Here is a 17,351-nt window from a genome sequence, read left to right as displayed (position 1 = left end):
GTCACGTTACGCAAAAAACACTTTTTCAGGCTTTTCTAGCAAAAACGTGCCCCTGGCCTGTCCACAATCCCCCCCATTAATCAGAGAAATCCCCCCCCCACTCTATTTGTCCACCTTTCCACCTTTCAGGAAATGTGTGCTTAAACAATCCATTCTCAGATTTTCCTCACATGGTGTCATGTGGGGATTTAGCCCCGCCCCCATTTTCAGTTGGCCCTCCCTGTTTGGAAGAAAGTTCCGTACTCCTCTCCTGGTCTTCCTTTCAGCTGCCAGCCAAGAGGAGTATCAGGAGAGCCACATCCATTAAGCCACATCCACTTCCTGAGAGGGGCGGAGTCAGACAGCTTAATAACATTTAAAGACACAGACACAGAAACAGCTCATTCTGAGCAGGGCTGAAACAGAGGGGGTTTTTTTAGATGTACAAAAATCCAATACTGGAGTGTTTTTTTTAGCAACAAACCTCACAGGCATGTTTTGGGGACCTCTGAGACCAATATAAACTTGTCTTTGAAGGGTATTATAATAAAGGCCATTATAATAAAGGCTTTTTAAGTATGTTGGTCCTCATTTTTTACGTTTCGTGTTTGGAGTCCCTGGTTTCCTATTTTTTACAGTGCAGGGTTTTCTTTGTATTTTGGGCTACACAATATGCCATGCATTTTTAGTGGGAGTCAGGTCTGGATTGCATGTAGACCAGTCTGGTACCTCTATGTTTTTTACCACTAAGCTGTGCAGTTGTAAGCTCCCGTCTGAACAGTTTGGGCCCAGTAAGAAAGTGACAGGACCAATCAGTGTCAAGGGGCAGTACTTTTGGGTGCGGCGGAGTCGTGATGTAAGCAAGCACGAATACACACCCCACATTATCAGAGATGCTGGCTTTTGGCCTTTGCATAAATAACAATTTGGATGGAGCTTTTCCTCTCAAAGGCCTTTATTTCCTAAAACATTTAGAAATATGGACACACTTTTCCACTTTAGGTCAGTCTAGCTCAGATGAGCTAATGCTCAGATGAATTGGCGGTGTTAACAGATGTTGATATAATATGGCTTTGTATGGTAGAGTCCTCACTTACATTTATAGCTGCAGCATCAACCTGTGTTAACTGACCACAGATTTCTGAAGGGTTCTTAAGCCCATGTTGTAATATTCATCATCTACAGAATAATGCCAGGTTTGCAGTGCTGCCTAAGGGGTCAAAGGTCACAGGCATTCTATATTATTATTTGGTTTTGCCCTATGTGTGTGAAGTCTTCTCCAGGATCTAAGAATCTTTAATGATATGATGGACAGAATGGACTGAATTTGTTGGATTTGCATGTCAAGGAATGCTGTTCATTTTTGCACATTTAGTTTTGACATTTATTAAAGTTTCCTGTTGTGCTCAAGTTTTGCCCATTATTCTTGCTCATGTCCCAACTGTTTGAAAACATCTTGCAAGCATCAAACTCTAAATAAATGTGAATTTCCAAAAAACAGTAAAGTTTGTCAGTTGGATTTGTTTTTGTACTCCTTTGAACTTAGTATAGGCCAAAACGGATTCGCAAATAACTATTGCGTGTTACTTCAAATTTTACACAATGCCCCAACTTTTTTGGAAGTGTGGTTTTTACAACAATGCTGTATATCATTCATTATTAGAGTTACAATATAGATTTGTATTTCATTGTCCTCTGTCTTACTGGCTATTATGGTCATTCATAAGGCCTGAAAATCCCCCGGGCAGAGGAGGAAATTGCTGATATGCCGGATGCTCTTATCAGCAGAGGCTGCACAAACTTTTAACACACCCATAGAGGAGTGATCCATGAGCGCCCTCTGGTGGATGAAGCTGGTTATTTATAAAATGTGGTTTTAAATTCAAACTTTGGTGCATTGAATGGGGATTCGCTCAGGAATGAAGGTGCAGATATTTTTCATAAACTTTATCTTTATGATATTGATACTAAATATCACCTCATATTCAGTGCAGATTATTTTACAGGTATATCTCAGAAGCTGTTCACTTTTTGGAGTAAATAACTGGCAAAATTAGAGCAATCTTTCTCTGTTACAGATAAATAATCTTAAAAACTGATGTTGCATCTCTCCAGACTGTGTCTGATTGCTCCTAGATCCCACTGGTCTTTTTCATAATACACTGATTTCATTTTTGTTTTTGTCCATGACTCAGGTAGGTGCCACTTCTCAGTTTTTCTAGAATTGTTATGGGCTTCTATGCCTTTATTCTGATTGGATAAGATAGCGTGGAGAGGAGAATGGCATGCAGACCACATTTGAACCTGATAATGCCTGCTGAGAGGATAACCACAAAGCTTCTGGAGCTCCCTGATATTTTGACTGAATCATCCCTCTTTGGATTTTTTTTTATCCCTGCAATATCCAGTTTGGCTGCAGTCAAAAATACAGTGCATTAGAGAAAGAATTCTGACTCCCTTCACTTTTTTCACTTGTATTCTGTTTTATTCTGATGCTACAGTCATTCAATTTCATATTTCTCTGATAATCTCCACTCAGTACCCCATCATGACAATGTGAAAAACATATATATATATATATATATATATTTTTTTTTTTTTTTTTTTACCAATTTTGTGCACTATAAGGACATCAAAGCTTATAGAATAAAAATAAGGCAAATAATTCCCAGATGGTGCAGAGTATTGGGAAAGAATGACACATTTAATGCATCTGCTTCATTTACTAAATATTTTTATTAAAAGAGGCAACAAACAGCGACCTGATCACATGTTGGATAGAAAACTGAGGCCAAGTGGTGTCAGAGAAGACAAATCTTTGGAACAGGGACCTACAGAGACAGAAGCTGGACTGATGTGTTGTCTATAGTACCCGTTTTTCATACCACAATGCTGTTCAGACATGGTGGTTATTGTTCTGCAGTGTAGGTTTGACCTGCGTCTGTGCAGGTTGATGCACAGGGTGGTGTAGAGACACTGCAGTATGAAAAGGCTGATAAAGTGCTCTGAAACATTCATTTACCAGATGAACAGACATATTGAATCAAAGTGGAAATGGACTTCATGGATATAAATATACATCTCTAATCCAGCACACAAAGATTCCTCATCCTAAATGATTGATTGCATAGAATCAAGTAGAAACTGGATTTATCTTTAACATAAGAAAATATACTAAGTTTGAAATTCCTCACTTATCAATTGGAGTTACTATAGGAGATTATGTCTGTAATAAAAATTGTGTAATTTTCCTTTTAAACAAGATCATTTAATTTTTTTTTCAGCCTTCTTTCTTCTTATTTGTGTTTGATTTCATCAGAGCAGTCGATGATCTATGGGTCTATTTTGACAGAAAAAGGAACTGTTTCTAATTTTATCTACATTGTTTCTTCACAAAATTCAACATATTAACTTGCAAAAAACCCAAAATTATTCAGAAACTGCATCCCCCATTTGTTCTGTAATTTTGATGATTTTTACCACATATTTTTGATAATACAGAACAGACCCTCAGACATAATGTGGCAAAACAACACATTTTACAACATCAGCCTACAGGGCTATTCTCTTGCTCATTCAAAATGGGTAAACAAACCTCATACATATATTCAAGTTAAACTTGTATTTGTAGTACTCCCATGTGAATCCGTTATATATCAGGCAATAATGTGGATTGAAAATATAATTTAGGCACAATTTTCAAAGTGTTTCCATTTCATTTGATAGTGGAGGCATGCTTTGTACCAAAATATTTCTTATATTATTTAACAATTACACAAACGGCCATGTGCAATTTAGGACTACACTGAAAAAGTCCTCTGTAACTATTTCACATAGATATTTCAGACTTATCACAACTAAACCCCCCTAAAACCCTCAATTACACCAAACTAAATCAACTAGTTTTTATCATAACCCTACTGAAATAAAAATATGGCAAAAGAAACTCACATACAAGCTTAAATACCCCTTCCCATTCTGAAAATAACCCAGACTTAATCACACCAAAAACATGGTTGATTTGCATAGTGTTCTTACAATATGTACATTTAGAGCATCGCTAGAGTAAGGCATATCAAATATATGTGTTGTGTTTTGGTGTAGACAATTCACAAAGCCCGTTGCATTGTGGGAAAAATTTCTTCTTGAAAGAAGAACCCAAAGAAAACATAGCGTGAGTCCAAGTACTCTTGAGGTACCATCATGAATGACAGAAACACCAAAACAAACGTACACCTAACAAAAAGACTCAGGAAACTTTAAAACAGACAAATGTGACCAACGTTTTGCCCAAAAAGTGAAGTCACGTTAACAGTTGCATCAGGAGACAGCCAAGCCTTCATAGCTGTCTTCATTTTAGGATTTTAATTCTGCAAGGTGCTCACTTATGGCTGAACCCTCATGGGCCAAGGACAGAAGAAAATCGATGAATACATTTCACGTACACGTCAGAAACTATGCTCACAAGAAAAGCCCTTGTTCACATGATAAAGTTTCATGTATACGACAACTATTGCACGCTCACAAGAGTTACATTTCTCATCCTATGGGACGCAATGGTAGGAACTCTCATCCGAATGCAATACTTTCAAATGATTACAACAAAGTTTGCCAGGCACACAAAATATTTCTTTAAGAGCATCAGAAAGTAAGAGAAGAAACTTCCTTGTGCTCATGTGTTTATGGTGGCCATGAGATAGTTTGTGTGCGAGTCTCAAACTTAATTTTTTTCTGCCCTTGTCCCCTTCAGGAAGGGGTGTCCAAACTTTTTTCAAGAAGGGCAATATAGAGAAAAATTAAAGGATGACTGGTTCACTTAGATATACCCCACCTTTAGTGTAATAATGTCAGGTAAACCAGTCTAATGTAGGTGAAGATATGTTTAGTAACTGAATAAGCTTAAAGAGTAAATAAAAATGGATTTACATTACTGATCTACACACACACAATGTGTTGAAAAAACAATTCCACCAACAGCCGAAATGACCGTCCACAGAAGGAGGTAAATAAAAGTGGCATAAGAGAGTGATATGTGACCTACAATAGCTTGCTTTGTTCTGGCATTAATGTCCAATCAGGTAGGTTTGGTGCCTTCCTCAAGGGCATGTCTGCAACATTTGGGAGATGAGCTGCCACTTCTCCAGGATCCAGATCCATTTAAGATTTTGGCTTGTACCAGGACTTGAAATGGTGATCCTTGGGCTCCTAACCAACCCAAGTCCCAGAGGGTTTTTAAAACAGCAGAAAAGATTGAGGAAAGATAATGGAGGTCTTATAGCTCCGCCGTATCGTCTTGCTAGTTGCTACTCAAAAAAGTTAAGCTGTGATAAAAATATCTTATTTTTTTACCTGACTGATAACCACTTTTATCAAAGCAACACATATTTTATTCCTTTGTGCCATAATATAGAGCCTTCTTAAAAACAGAATAAAATCGGTCAAAATAAGGGCCGTCAAGATTAAGCCCATGAATTACGATTAGCTCGGCTTCACAACCAGTGCACTGATATTTTTTAATCGTAATTAATCGCATGATTTATTTCTGCCTTCAACAAACTCTGGTTAAGCCACTGCAGGCAGTGATGTCAAATTAGTCCACCACTAATCCTCAATGTCTCATTTCAGTTAAAAAAAAAAAAAGACTTAGACAGCTCAGTAGACAAATCAAAAGTCACTTTAACCATGTATTATCAAACAGGTACTTTTTAATGTTCACGTATTTCCTTTTAAGTACTTAAGTTCCTTTTTTATGTCGTTTAGTTCATCTTTACATCTTCAATTCATGTATAAAAGTAGGTTTTAGTTTAATAAAGTTGAAAAAACTTAAATGACACAAAAACATATTTAAACGGAAAATAGAGGAATTTTAGAATGGGGTGGAAATGGTGTGATTAATCGTGATCAACTACAGGAATCCTGGGATTAATCGTGACTAAAAAGTCTTTAGGCAGTAGGCAATAACGGATCAAAAGAGGCAATAATAGGTGGACAGTGGTAAAAATTGATTTCTTGGAAAAAGTGGTGGGAAGGGTTTAAAAGTGGCAGAAATGTGTGAAAAAGAAGGTGAGACCTGGATTGGGATGTGGTGACTGTTCTTAGACCATGTTTGTTTACCTTTTCGCTCCATTCTGACATATTTGTCATGTGACTGCATGAACCAAACTTTAACATCTGAGCTGTGACAGCTACACCCCCATGGGTCATCTTTTTTTTTTTTTACTTTTACAATTTTAAGTTTGGACTGTAGTTTGGACACCCCTGCCTTAAGGGTTCTAGATTTATTGTCCAGAGGCAACAACTCTCCTGTAAGGCCACCTGAGTATCTAACAAACATGAAGAGCAGCAGACTTCTTGCTGTGGTTGAAGCTGGTTGTAGAAGACATTCAGGCAGAGGGCAGAACCTGTAAGCTCATAAAAGGTTATAAAATGATGATTAAAAAAAAAAACATTAAGTCTTTGGTTTGTGGACCTTGAGTTTGCTCGAATGAGCATTATCGGCTGGTGTATGCATCAGGTAGAAACAGATTTCTTATTCTGAACCTCCTTGGCTGGCAAAGTAGAAAGATTAATTTGAAAGCACATGAAACTGATTATCTTTGCTTGAAAAATAAATATACAATTATTTTTAGAAAGTTGTAGAAATCGCTTGATCTAAGAGGTTGTCTTCATCAAGTATTGCCTGAAAAGAACATAAAATACCGTGGTAAGAGTCTTTAGAGAGTCTATTGAGACAGGATCACTCTTCCATAGGAATGTACGATAAGATGGAGTGCTCTTGTGCGATGGCTGCCAGTTCTTTGAGAAACTCTGAGAAGAGGACGGTAGCGAAGACTTCGGTCCGGTCCAAAGAGATGGCTTTAGGTGCTGGTGGAGGCGAATTCTTCAAGATCCTTCCCAGCTCGCCTTGGTTGGAGCGTTTGTTGCTGTTTTTGTCTGCAAAAATAAGGATTTAATAAATGACACAGACAAAAGTAAGAGCAAATACAGTCAAATGCATGGATGAACTGAACTCCATGCAATGTGAATTCAGGACATCCTGTAAACATGAGATATTCCTCTTAATGAGCTTTCCCTTCATGAATTTTTCCACCCAGAAAGTTGGTCCCCAAGTGCTGCGTTTCTGAGACAAACATTGAACATGTAAAGTATTCCAAGCAACTTAAAATTCCCTTTAAATATATAATGGTCTGGCTAATATATTTACCCAAACATGCTTCTGACAACATGTTTTGCTAAGCTTGTATCACTCTAAAACAGCAGGGAGTCTGGTCCAAAACCAAGCCTGATACTCTCAGGGTTTAGAGGAGAGCTTCCAAACTACACAGACTCATGACTTCTTAAAATCAAGTAGAATTTATTCAGATTCCCAACAGGAGCAAGAACACATCCCAGAATGAATAAAGAAGTTTTGAAGTAACTCATATTTGCCAGTGAGTATGTGAAATTGAAGGAAAAAGATGTTTGTGATGACTCAAAGTCTCAATGTCCTTAAAAGACATGTAAAAATGTAATGCTAGCTTATCACACTGACTACCGACATATAACTAGTCTCCTGAGCTGACTATAAACACATCCTTTTTCTTGTATTTGTTTTACTTCTTCTTCCAAAGTAAAGAAGTTTCCAAAAATAACTCAAAGTCATTATGAGATTTGAAATTCCTGATAACAAAGCAAAAGAGCGACATTCTCAGGAAACATATAGCTATCACTGGTGGCAGGCTAGCTTAACATTTTGCCAAAAATGATGCCTCAGTCGTATACTGTTTTTAGCTAAAGTTTTGCTTTGAGGACAGTCACCATCTTAGATTTTGAACCTCAAAGGTACACTATATTGCCAAAAGTATTCGCTCACCTGCCTTGACTCGCGTATGAACTTAAGTGAAACTAAACTAGGTTTACTAACTGTGTTAGCAATCTTGTCATTTCTCTCTCAAGAAGAAAGCAAATTCCCCATGATTTCCAAGACAATCTTTCTGTAGACTGGACATCTCTCATTGCCATGAACAAATAATTCATCTGAAATGTTGTATATCTCAGAAAGAAATTCCATCATTTGCCAGTACAACATATTTCCAGTGTTATATTTTTCTTAAATTCAACTTAACTCATAAACAAAGTCTGGCAGTTACATTCAAGGAATAACCACATTGCTAAAATTTCAGACTAAAATCATCTCATAGATCAAACAGAGAAAAAAATTAGCTGTCTAATCCAAAATTAAATTATATGTACACTTGTTTGAGCAATAGAAACACGAATGGTGGCTCACATTAGCTTCTTTAGCTTTAACTTAAGCTATCATAGCTTTAGCTACGCTAGCTACGTAATTTACATTACCAAGCCAACGCAGCCAAGCTACCTTTAGCAAAGTGAGCTTTAGCAAACACAGCTAAAGCTAACGTAGCTACATAGATAATAAAGCTGTGTAATTTGCGTAGCTGCTTTGTGAGCTTGGTGTTAGCTATGTCAGCTACATTAGCTACATAGCTTACACAAACAACAGAGCTATGTAGCTGCGCTTGCTGCATTAGAATGTTTTCATGGAGGATGAGCTTCATTCCTGTAATCAAACTTATAATTATTAAAAACATTTTAATCAATCAGGTTTTGCAGGTCAGGTTTTTAACTTTTGGAGCCCTAACCATTACCTTGGCTCTTACCATAACCCTCAATGGTAGTTAAATATGGTATTATTTCAATTATGTGTTTGAGGTATACTGTCTACAGCCAGACCCTGCTAAAAAATTCAAACCCTTGTTTAAATTCTGTACTGCAAAATCCACTTCCTTTTATACTAGATTCCAAAAATGCATGCTAAACTACTAATATTTAAGTGTAGCTTATTGCTGTGGGTCTAGGTCATTAGGTTCCCTAAAGGCACTGGTGCAACTTGACAAAAGTTTAGGTGTTCCATGGGAATGTGCACAATCATATGTTACTACAAAAACTATAGAACAACTTCAGATACTGCAAAACCTATTTTACATGGATATGAATATGCAGTGCCTTAAGATTTTGGCTTGACCTTAGATGTGCCTTGGGCAAACAAAACTGAAAACCACTAGTCTACACCATTCTCTAGAGAAATTACTGGACTAAGACTGAGTGTTGTTAGCCATCTGGTTATCAAAGAGGGCTTTTGAGGCCAATCAACAGTGGTCACCATATTGAAAATGCAATCTAAAATTAACTTTAGATCAACCCAGAAACAGGCAGAGGTGGAGCAGAGACAGGCCCACACAGATGAGTTATAGATACAAATTCAACCCCCATACAGTGTGTTCCCATAAAGATTTGAACTATTCCAACAAAACAGCTTTTGAACCAGGCTGAAACGTGTTTATTACTACTATAAAAATCAGCATTTTACAGCCTCTTTCCACTCTGGCTTCATTTTCCTTCAACGAGGTTGCCACTTGCCCTATGTATGTCCCCAACCAAAGCTAGCAAAGAGGCAAAAATATTGGATGTGTTGCAGTTTTTACCTCCTTCTACAAGTGTAGTCTCCCTGGCCAGCAGCCAGTGCTGAGCTGCAGTGATCAGCTGGGGGAAATCTTTCCTAGTGGCAGCCAAGTCTTCTATCTGGTACTTTATTGTGGCTAACACCTAAACAGAAAGAAAGACAACAAATTTTTCATTTGAATCACAACTGCATATTAATTGAATCAAAGCTAAAGAAGGGAAGAGCTTCGAATATCTATTTTAAATATCTCCTATAAAAGGACAGATGCATGTTTCAATGTTTTATGATGATGCACCAAAATCAGATTTTGCATCTTTTTGACTTTTGAATAGTCTTGAGAGAAATTAAGAGCATGAAATTCTCACTCTTGCCAAACATGTGACATTTTTAAGTTACTTTTGTTACCTGGTAAAGTGAGCGAACCGTTGGCTGAAACACCAGGTTGGTGTTGAGGAGGAACGAGCGCAGAAGAGGCTGAGGATAGGCTGCCAACTGAGCCAGGATGCCAGTCAACAACAGGTTAACATGGAGTGAGTTGGAGAGCATGTTCTCCATACGAGACAACAGCACACTCACAAACGGACCTGCAGAGAAAATATCAGAAACTAGTTTGTATTTTTGACCCTTTTTTTTTTTATAAATACAGAGGCTGCTGAAGATCAAAGCTTCTTCTCTACTCACCAGTAAAAGGCACTGAATGGCTTCTCCCTGCTAAGCTGCTGGAAAACTTGGTCCCAAAAGGTGAGACAAGTTTCTCTGGTGTCTCAACAGAGAAGGATGTGAAATCCATCTCCTCATCTTCCTCGTCAAGCACAGGAGTGAGGGGCTTCTTCATCTCTCCTTCAGTTTTGACTTGTCTTCCTGCTGCTTTAGAGTCCAGTGTACGGATGAGCTCCTCATACTGGGCCAAAAGGTCGTCAGCCACCTCAGGTGAAGTGGGGCTTTGGACGTTGGAGTTACAATCTTTCTGACTTTTTACTTTTGAGTCTGAGCTGTTTTTGTTATCAGCTGCCAGAGATGCTGGGAGAGACAGACTGAGTCCGTTTTTAAGAGGAACTTCTGCTGAGTTTTGCTGGGTTCCTTCTTTTTTAGTGCCACTTGAGTTGAGTCGAACACGTTCGACATCTCTAGCGTCTTTCTTCGCCACAAGGTCGTACACCTTGACATCATCCTCAAACTCATTTTCCTCGATGTAAGAGCCTTTTACCAACATGATGGCTGTTTTCCTCATTTCCTGGATGTGCACTGGAGGCTCTGCAGCAGGCTTTACTGGAGGTTTACTCTCCTCCGGAGTCTCGGTAATCTGCATCGGGCCTGCGTCATAACTATCATCCCACTCTAGTTCAAGCTGACCGACGGAGGCGGACTCTGGCGGGCAGGGTCGAGGGCGTGGCGCTATCGGCTGTGGAACTCTCTTGAGAGCGATCTGAGTTTGCCGCATCTTCAGCCCTGGCTCCTCCAGGACACCAGGTTGGTACGTCTCAGGAGGAGGGTTCTCGCCATCGTAAGGCGCAGACCACACCTGGCAGGCTCGTATGCAGCTGCTGATGCTCAGATGGGCGTCGTAGAGGTAATGAAGGTAACTGACATCTAGGTAGATTTCTGAGCCGATGGTGCAAGAGTTTCCAGAGCCATCGTCCTCCTCTAAGAAGATCTCCTTCTCATCTGTGGATAAAGGACAGAAAAAACTGATAAAAGCAAGAGTGCAGCACCTGAGTGCAGCTCATAGAGCAGGAACAGCATGTGACTACAGGGCTAAAGTGATGTAATACAGTGAAACAGCTGGAGACCCCAAACCTGATAAAATATTCATCATAGTTTGAGCTATACGTTTATGGCCCAATAGCTAATACAGTCATGCTTTCATGCATCACCGTAAGGATAAAAACAAGACAGCCCCATGCTGTAGGTTACTGTAAGGTTTTGCCATGAGAAATTTTAAAAAAGGAGGTTTTTATAATGTTTTCAGTGTTTTTTTGTTTATGTAAATATATTAGTGTCCATATAAGTTAACACAAAATGTGTGTTTTAACACACTAGATATGTTGGAATAAGGTTGCTGTAAACATATTAAAACACTGAGATCTATGTGTGACTAAATTTTGGATTCAAACTGTTGTTCACCACTTTCTTTGCAAGGCTTATTTTGAGCAGAGCAAATGTAGCACCCCATGACGTCACCAGGTGATGAGTGAATTACCCCGCTCTCCTAACCTGCAATGATAGAAAATCTCTGAGCATTATCTAAATACAGTCTTTTGTTAGCTGAAAGCCATCAGCCACAGTGAACAGACGTCTCTGTCTCTGCTCTAGTATAGAGCCAGGCAGCTGGGCTCTGGCCATAGTTCACCGTAAGGTCAGGGGGCTGACTAATTGCTGGAGTGCTTGTGTATTTTTGACTTAAACCAGACACAGCACTAAAGGTGTGTTTTAATCCATATTTCCTTTGTCTTTATTCCTGGATGATAAAAAATAAGCAAACTGCGGCTTTGTCTCTCTCAAAGCAGCAACAGTTCAGTCCCTCCTGTCTGTTAGCGTCTCGATGCTAAAGTTTAGTAATGCACCCGATAATAGCCAAGTTTTATTCCTGCCAAGTCTGTCACAATAAAAGCCTTTAACTTAAATCATCTTGAAGACTTTTATTTTGAAGTTTTCAGCAGCAGTTTAACAATAAAGACGTCTCGTTAACAGGAGAGAAACATAACTTCACAGAAACTGGGATTTTTTAGCTCTCACATGTCTGTCATGACATAAATGTGATTGTTTTACTTGGTTGTGTTTCTCGTGAGTGGGTGTGGCTTTGGCACATACAACCAACATGCCCACACCATTATGGAGCAAATATGACAGCCTCCTTTATAGTGATTTCAAGCTTAATTTTATAAACTAAGAGATTTTCATGACTGAAATTTGGCCTGGTGGTTCATAACACATCTGCCTGTCATACAACAAACCTAAAACACAGATCACACATCCCATCACAATTAAATAGTGTCTCTAGTTTGGAAAACTGTTGGAAATATTTGAGATATTGTGAAAAAAAATCTACCAACAAATATAACTTGTCATTTTTTAAATAAATATGGACATTTCAGAGCAAAAAATATTCATATTGTAGCTTTAAATATCAGAAGCTCAGTCTTATGCACAAGACGTAAATAGTATGTTTCTTATTCGCAGCATCAAATTGCTTCCTTTAGCTAAGATAACAATTAGCTATGCTCCATATAACAGCTGTATAAGCTCATCTGATGGCAATTAAAATTAAATTTTGAAGTTTTAATAGTTATTTCCATGTGTAGCACCATTGTCTTAACATAGTTTGAAGACACTGTGGCTAAAGCTTAACAGGGTATGACACAAAAGCCGGTTGTAAAAACAGTAAAGGTTGGTTTAACATATAAGAAGAGGAGAAAGGAAACACTTCAGTATACAACTGGCTGTTTTTCCAAGATTCAAGTGTCATTTTTCCAAACCTGCCAAAACTATGACCCAAGCTGTGGTTAAAGAGACTAAATGTTCCTTTAATGTTTGTCTTGCTAACCTGTGCTGTTTGCTGTGTTGGGAGTCTCTGCACCCTTGGAAAAGAGGATGGAGTCCAGCTGTCGGAGAGGTGGGGGGCTATGATCAGGCGAGCAGCAGGACGGCGTTAATGCTAGGATCCTGGCAGCAGACACAGAGTAGCAGTCCCGCTCTCTCACCACACGTCTCTGACTCAACATCATGTGATTACAGGGGATCAGGTACCTGGGGAGGCAGATGGGAGCAGATCCTGTTAGGAAAACCAACGGGTGGTCGTAGGAGGACAGAGCGCGCAGAGGGGTGAGCGGGCAGATGGATACTTGTCTGCACGGTGGGAGGTGGAGAGTAAAAAAGCTCATCATGTTGTAAAGCCCTTAGATGCCACGGGAACACAACAGATCCCATAAGAGAGATAAGACGGTGTTTGTTTGGCACTCACCTCAAAACAAGCTGCAGCATCACATCTTCACAGTACAAGCCGATCAGAGTGCGGAAAAGTGCCAGAGACACAGTGCCTAACTGTGGAGTTAAAGAGAAAGACACAATGAATCATGACAGCAACTTCAGAGACTTAATCAGTATCTGTTCAGACAAATAAACTAATCAAGTTAGTCATTGTAAGAGCAAAACTGCAAAAACCACTGCCTCCAGCCTCTAAAACTGTGAAATTTCTTGACTTTTCTTTTTTCACATATCTTGTAAATTCTGTGTATTTGGGTTTCCAATCTGTTGCAGACAAAACAAACATTTCAAGTCAATGTACAGTACTGTACAGAACTTTATGGCATGTTCACTCCAAAAAAATGGGGATGAAGTAAGGTGTAAAATGGTGCGTAGGCCCACCTGAGGGCACTGTCAGCAGGAAGGAGGACTGACACAACCCTGGTGATGCTCTAAACGTCCTTGCATATTACCAGGGGAATGGGAAAATAAGGATAGTAGGGTAGCCACGAGCCCCTGGTTGTGCTGTGGAAGCTCCAAAGGCCCAAAAACTGCCGACAGTCTCTGGGCATTTCAACAGGGGAAAAATGTCATGATCCTGATTTTGTTCAGTTTCGTTTCTTTGGTGTTTCCTGTAGCCCTTGTGTTTCTGTTTATTTTGTGCTCTATGTTATATAATGTTATTTATTTATATTCTATTTTTGTCATGATACAAAAAATAATAACACACTGTTCTTATTTACACTTTAAGCATCCCAACTTTTTGGGAATAGTGGTATACATATCTACAAATCATAAAGCACACAGTCATAAATGTATATATGATAGAATAACTGAAATAAAAGAGTAAATGCTAACATCAGTAGGTTAACATGCATACCCCCGATGTCACTACAAGCCAATGTTAAGGAGGTTTAGAATAATGGTATGCTGACGTTCTCTGTTGACTGTTACTGGAATCTAAGTAGTGAATTTGTAATTGACATTTACACAGGTGTTGTTGTGTACAGTACCAAGCTGCTCGCTTTTTTCATCCTGTTTGTGTAGATACATGTAAAACAGAGCTTTTGTTTAATATTTTGAATTAATACACCATCAGTTTTTCCTTCTGTCAAGGCAGTGAAACTTCCTGACACCTAACACCGGCTTAAGAGCCACAAAAAGGCTTAAAGCAAACCAGACAGTGACAAGACTGAAATGTAAAATATTTACATGTCAGTCAATGTTTAACATGACAAAAGGTCAAAATTACAGAAAGCATACACACTTGGCTGAGTTGCAGGAGTGTTAAAGCTCACATGCCAAAATGACAACGTTAGCATGACAGAAAGTAAAATTTTTACAATCTTCCAGAAACTCACTAGAGCATGTTAGTATGCTGTAGTTTCCTAACAAGCAGCTAACACAAAGAAAAACTTAATGTGATGAAAATGCATTTCAAACATTACTATATCAGATATAAGATATGAAAAATATACAGACTAAAACTACAGTATGTAGCTGAGTGAAAGATTTTCTGAAAGGGCATCAGTGTAGCTCAGCTGGTAAAGCAGGTGCCCATGAAAAGAGGCCAGAATCCTGGATGCAACGTCCTGGTAATCATTGGTGCATGTCTTCACCCAATTTCTCCCCATATTTCTTTTCTTTTTTTCAGCTGAAGGTTCTGCTAAAAAAAAAAAGGCAAAAAGCCCAAACTATATTTCAGTGTATATCTTAAAAATACTGGATTGAAACTCCTACTTGGTTTGTTGTTTCAGCTCAGTGTTCACGCTGACAGGACAGTGCTTCCTTCAGAGGCTGAAACATGCTTAATTTAAGTTTTTTTTTGTTTTTTTTTAACACCTTACCCCCAAACCTACAAATTTTTAGCCCTGCCACCATGTGTGGGAAGATCGACAGTCCTGTTCACTAAGGAACACTGTTTCAACAAGAGTACAACTGAAGAAGAGCCCATTGACTTTCCAAACCAAAGAAAACACTTTGTTTGGTTTAAAATACTTCACAGAAGTAAGAACTGAATATTTGGGCTGAATAAGTGACTGGAGATCCATTCTACACATGGCTGCATCTCATCAGAACACTAAAGAGTCAAAAGTCAAATATAACACCTTGTAAGTTATTAAGATCAATTATCCATGGTTCGTGAATGTGCAGAAGTATTTTAGTTCATCGAAATAAGTGGTGAGGTAGATGCACTGCCACCCACACAGCCATACTGTACTGTGTAGCATGTGGGCATTAGTGCAAAACAGAGCTCGTGTGATGTATAAAGTCTGAAATAAAGCACAATATGATTTCCCTTCAGTCTGAAGTGATAACATTAAAATGATCTCAACCAGCATGAAGATGACTACTCCAATCTGACTGCAGATTATGAGGAAAAAGATAAAAAATAAGCAAGCCAGTAACAAGAGTTTAAATTTTCAGTTTGCATGCACATAAAAGTAGCTTAAAGTCAAAAAGTTGAAAAGCAAACATGTTTCTTATTTTTCTCTTAGTTTCAGGTGTCAAAGCTGTCTTTAAGCAAACACTGGAGGTGACTCCCTGAGCTGTTGACAGTCACTCTCAATGTAAAGAACACATGATAGCTTATTGATGTTGAGGATTTGGTTCTGCTTAAATATTTGTATGAGGTGTTCCTACATGTAAGACCGCTTTGTAATGCATATGTTAACAGGATATATGATAATACAATTGCTGCAACATAACAGCCTGCCCTCTTTAGTGCAGATATTTAAAGTTTAAATGTGGGTCCAAGTGCCTCTGGGTTACTTTTGTACTGGAGTTATTAAACATGAGTCATGCTTTCTTTGAGTGCTGCGTGAGTGTGTTTTATGACAAACAAAACAAGTGTTCACAGGTTCACGCTGTACCTGGAAAGGGGTGTTGATGCGGCTGACTAGAGTATCTAAAATGTGGACGTTTTCATACTGGTGGAGGAGGATAAAGGAGAGGAAGGTCTGCAGGAGTGCCGGCTCTGACACACTCCTCAGGAAGAGCTCCAGGTATGCTGTGGTGGTCATTACCTCTTCTAGAGTCAGCTGTACGGAGGAATAGAGACACAACATGCAAGAGAACATTAACTTTTATAGGATTAAGTTTTGGCTGCAGTTTTATTTGGCAGTAAAGGCTCTGTTCAAGAAGTACGCTTTAAGCATGTTGCTGGCCGCAGTGTGGCGTGATTAGCCCTGTTGAAGCAGGAAGCACTGAGAAGTAAGTCATATTTAAATGGACCGCCTTGTTCAGAGAATGAGCTGTGATTGGCTGCGAGAGCGGGGAATTAATAAACAACTCATCTGGCAGTCTGCTGATTGCAGCTGGGTGTATGACTTCCCTGTCCTACATAAACTAACGCTAAACTTCAGGAAATTTCTGTCAATTTTTTAATCTACCTTTCTTCAAAAAAGGCTGAAATACACTGTGTATAGTTGCTCATGTGAGATATTACATGGAGGTGAAGGTGAGAGTGAAAAATGACCAACCTTGTGGAGTGCTGGAGCAAGGACAGGCACAAGGAAGCCGTTGTAGATGTAGCCCACAAGCTGGTCTCTGATATCAGGATGGGCCACCTGGGAACATAAAGGCACACGTCAGCCAAGAGTGCTGTGGAGCAGAAGGCTGCAGTAATTAACCACGTGTGAATACATTTTTCATGTGACAGAGCTGTGTGAGTGCAGCCCAGTCACACGTTTCCACCTGAATAACGGCATTGCAGAATTCCAGCGAGTTGAGAAACTGGACGAGGGACGGCATCCGGAGCCAGTCCTCTCTGTGCAGGCAGTGCCACTCCTCGTTGGGAACCTCCAGCTTTGTGGGCAGAGACGAGTACAGGCCGCTTAGCCCTGTGGCCAGCACCTGAAGGAGAGAGGGTTGTCATCATCAAATAAGGTCACTGCCATGTTTCTGGGTCTCAAATGTCCTCAGTTCCTATAATCACTAATCACAC

At 39.2% G+C, this 17,351-nt stretch overlaps 1 protein-coding gene across 1 annotated transcript in view; it reads right to left on the bottom strand.

Annotated features, from left to right (window-relative positions):
• Nucleotides 1-2,696: 2,696 nt before the first annotated feature.
• fhip1aa (FHF complex subunit HOOK interacting protein 1Aa) overlaps nucleotides 2,697-17,351 on the bottom strand; it is a 53,300-nt gene continuing 38,645 nt past the window's right edge. Inside the window, exons 5-13 of the mRNA XM_041784721.1 lie at nucleotides 17,102-17,260; nucleotides 16,888-16,974; nucleotides 16,279-16,446; nucleotides 13,404-13,483; nucleotides 12,987-13,189; nucleotides 10,124-11,107; nucleotides 9,848-10,026; nucleotides 9,465-9,585; nucleotides 2,697-6,912 (exon numbers count right to left, since the gene is read on the bottom strand). Of these exons, the coding sequence (XP_041640655.1) occupies nucleotides 6,716-6,912; nucleotides 9,465-9,585; nucleotides 9,848-10,026; nucleotides 10,124-11,107; nucleotides 12,987-13,189; nucleotides 13,404-13,483; nucleotides 16,279-16,446; nucleotides 16,888-16,974; nucleotides 17,102-17,260 (2,178 nt within the window). The 3' untranslated portion in view covers nucleotides 2,697-6,715. The remainder of the gene's footprint in view (nucleotides 6,913-9,464; nucleotides 9,586-9,847; nucleotides 10,027-10,123; nucleotides 11,108-12,986; nucleotides 13,190-13,403; nucleotides 13,484-16,278; nucleotides 16,447-16,887; nucleotides 16,975-17,101; nucleotides 17,261-17,351) is intronic.

The sequence above is a fragment of the Cheilinus undulatus genome, linkage group 4, assembly GCF_018320785.1.
Source record: "Cheilinus undulatus linkage group 4, ASM1832078v1, whole genome shotgun sequence".
NCBI classification, from domain to species: domain Eukaryota; kingdom Metazoa; phylum Chordata; class Actinopteri; order Labriformes; family Labridae; genus Cheilinus; species Cheilinus undulatus.
Note: the sequence above shows the minus strand (reverse complement) of the source record. Positions and strands in the feature narration are given on the sequence as shown.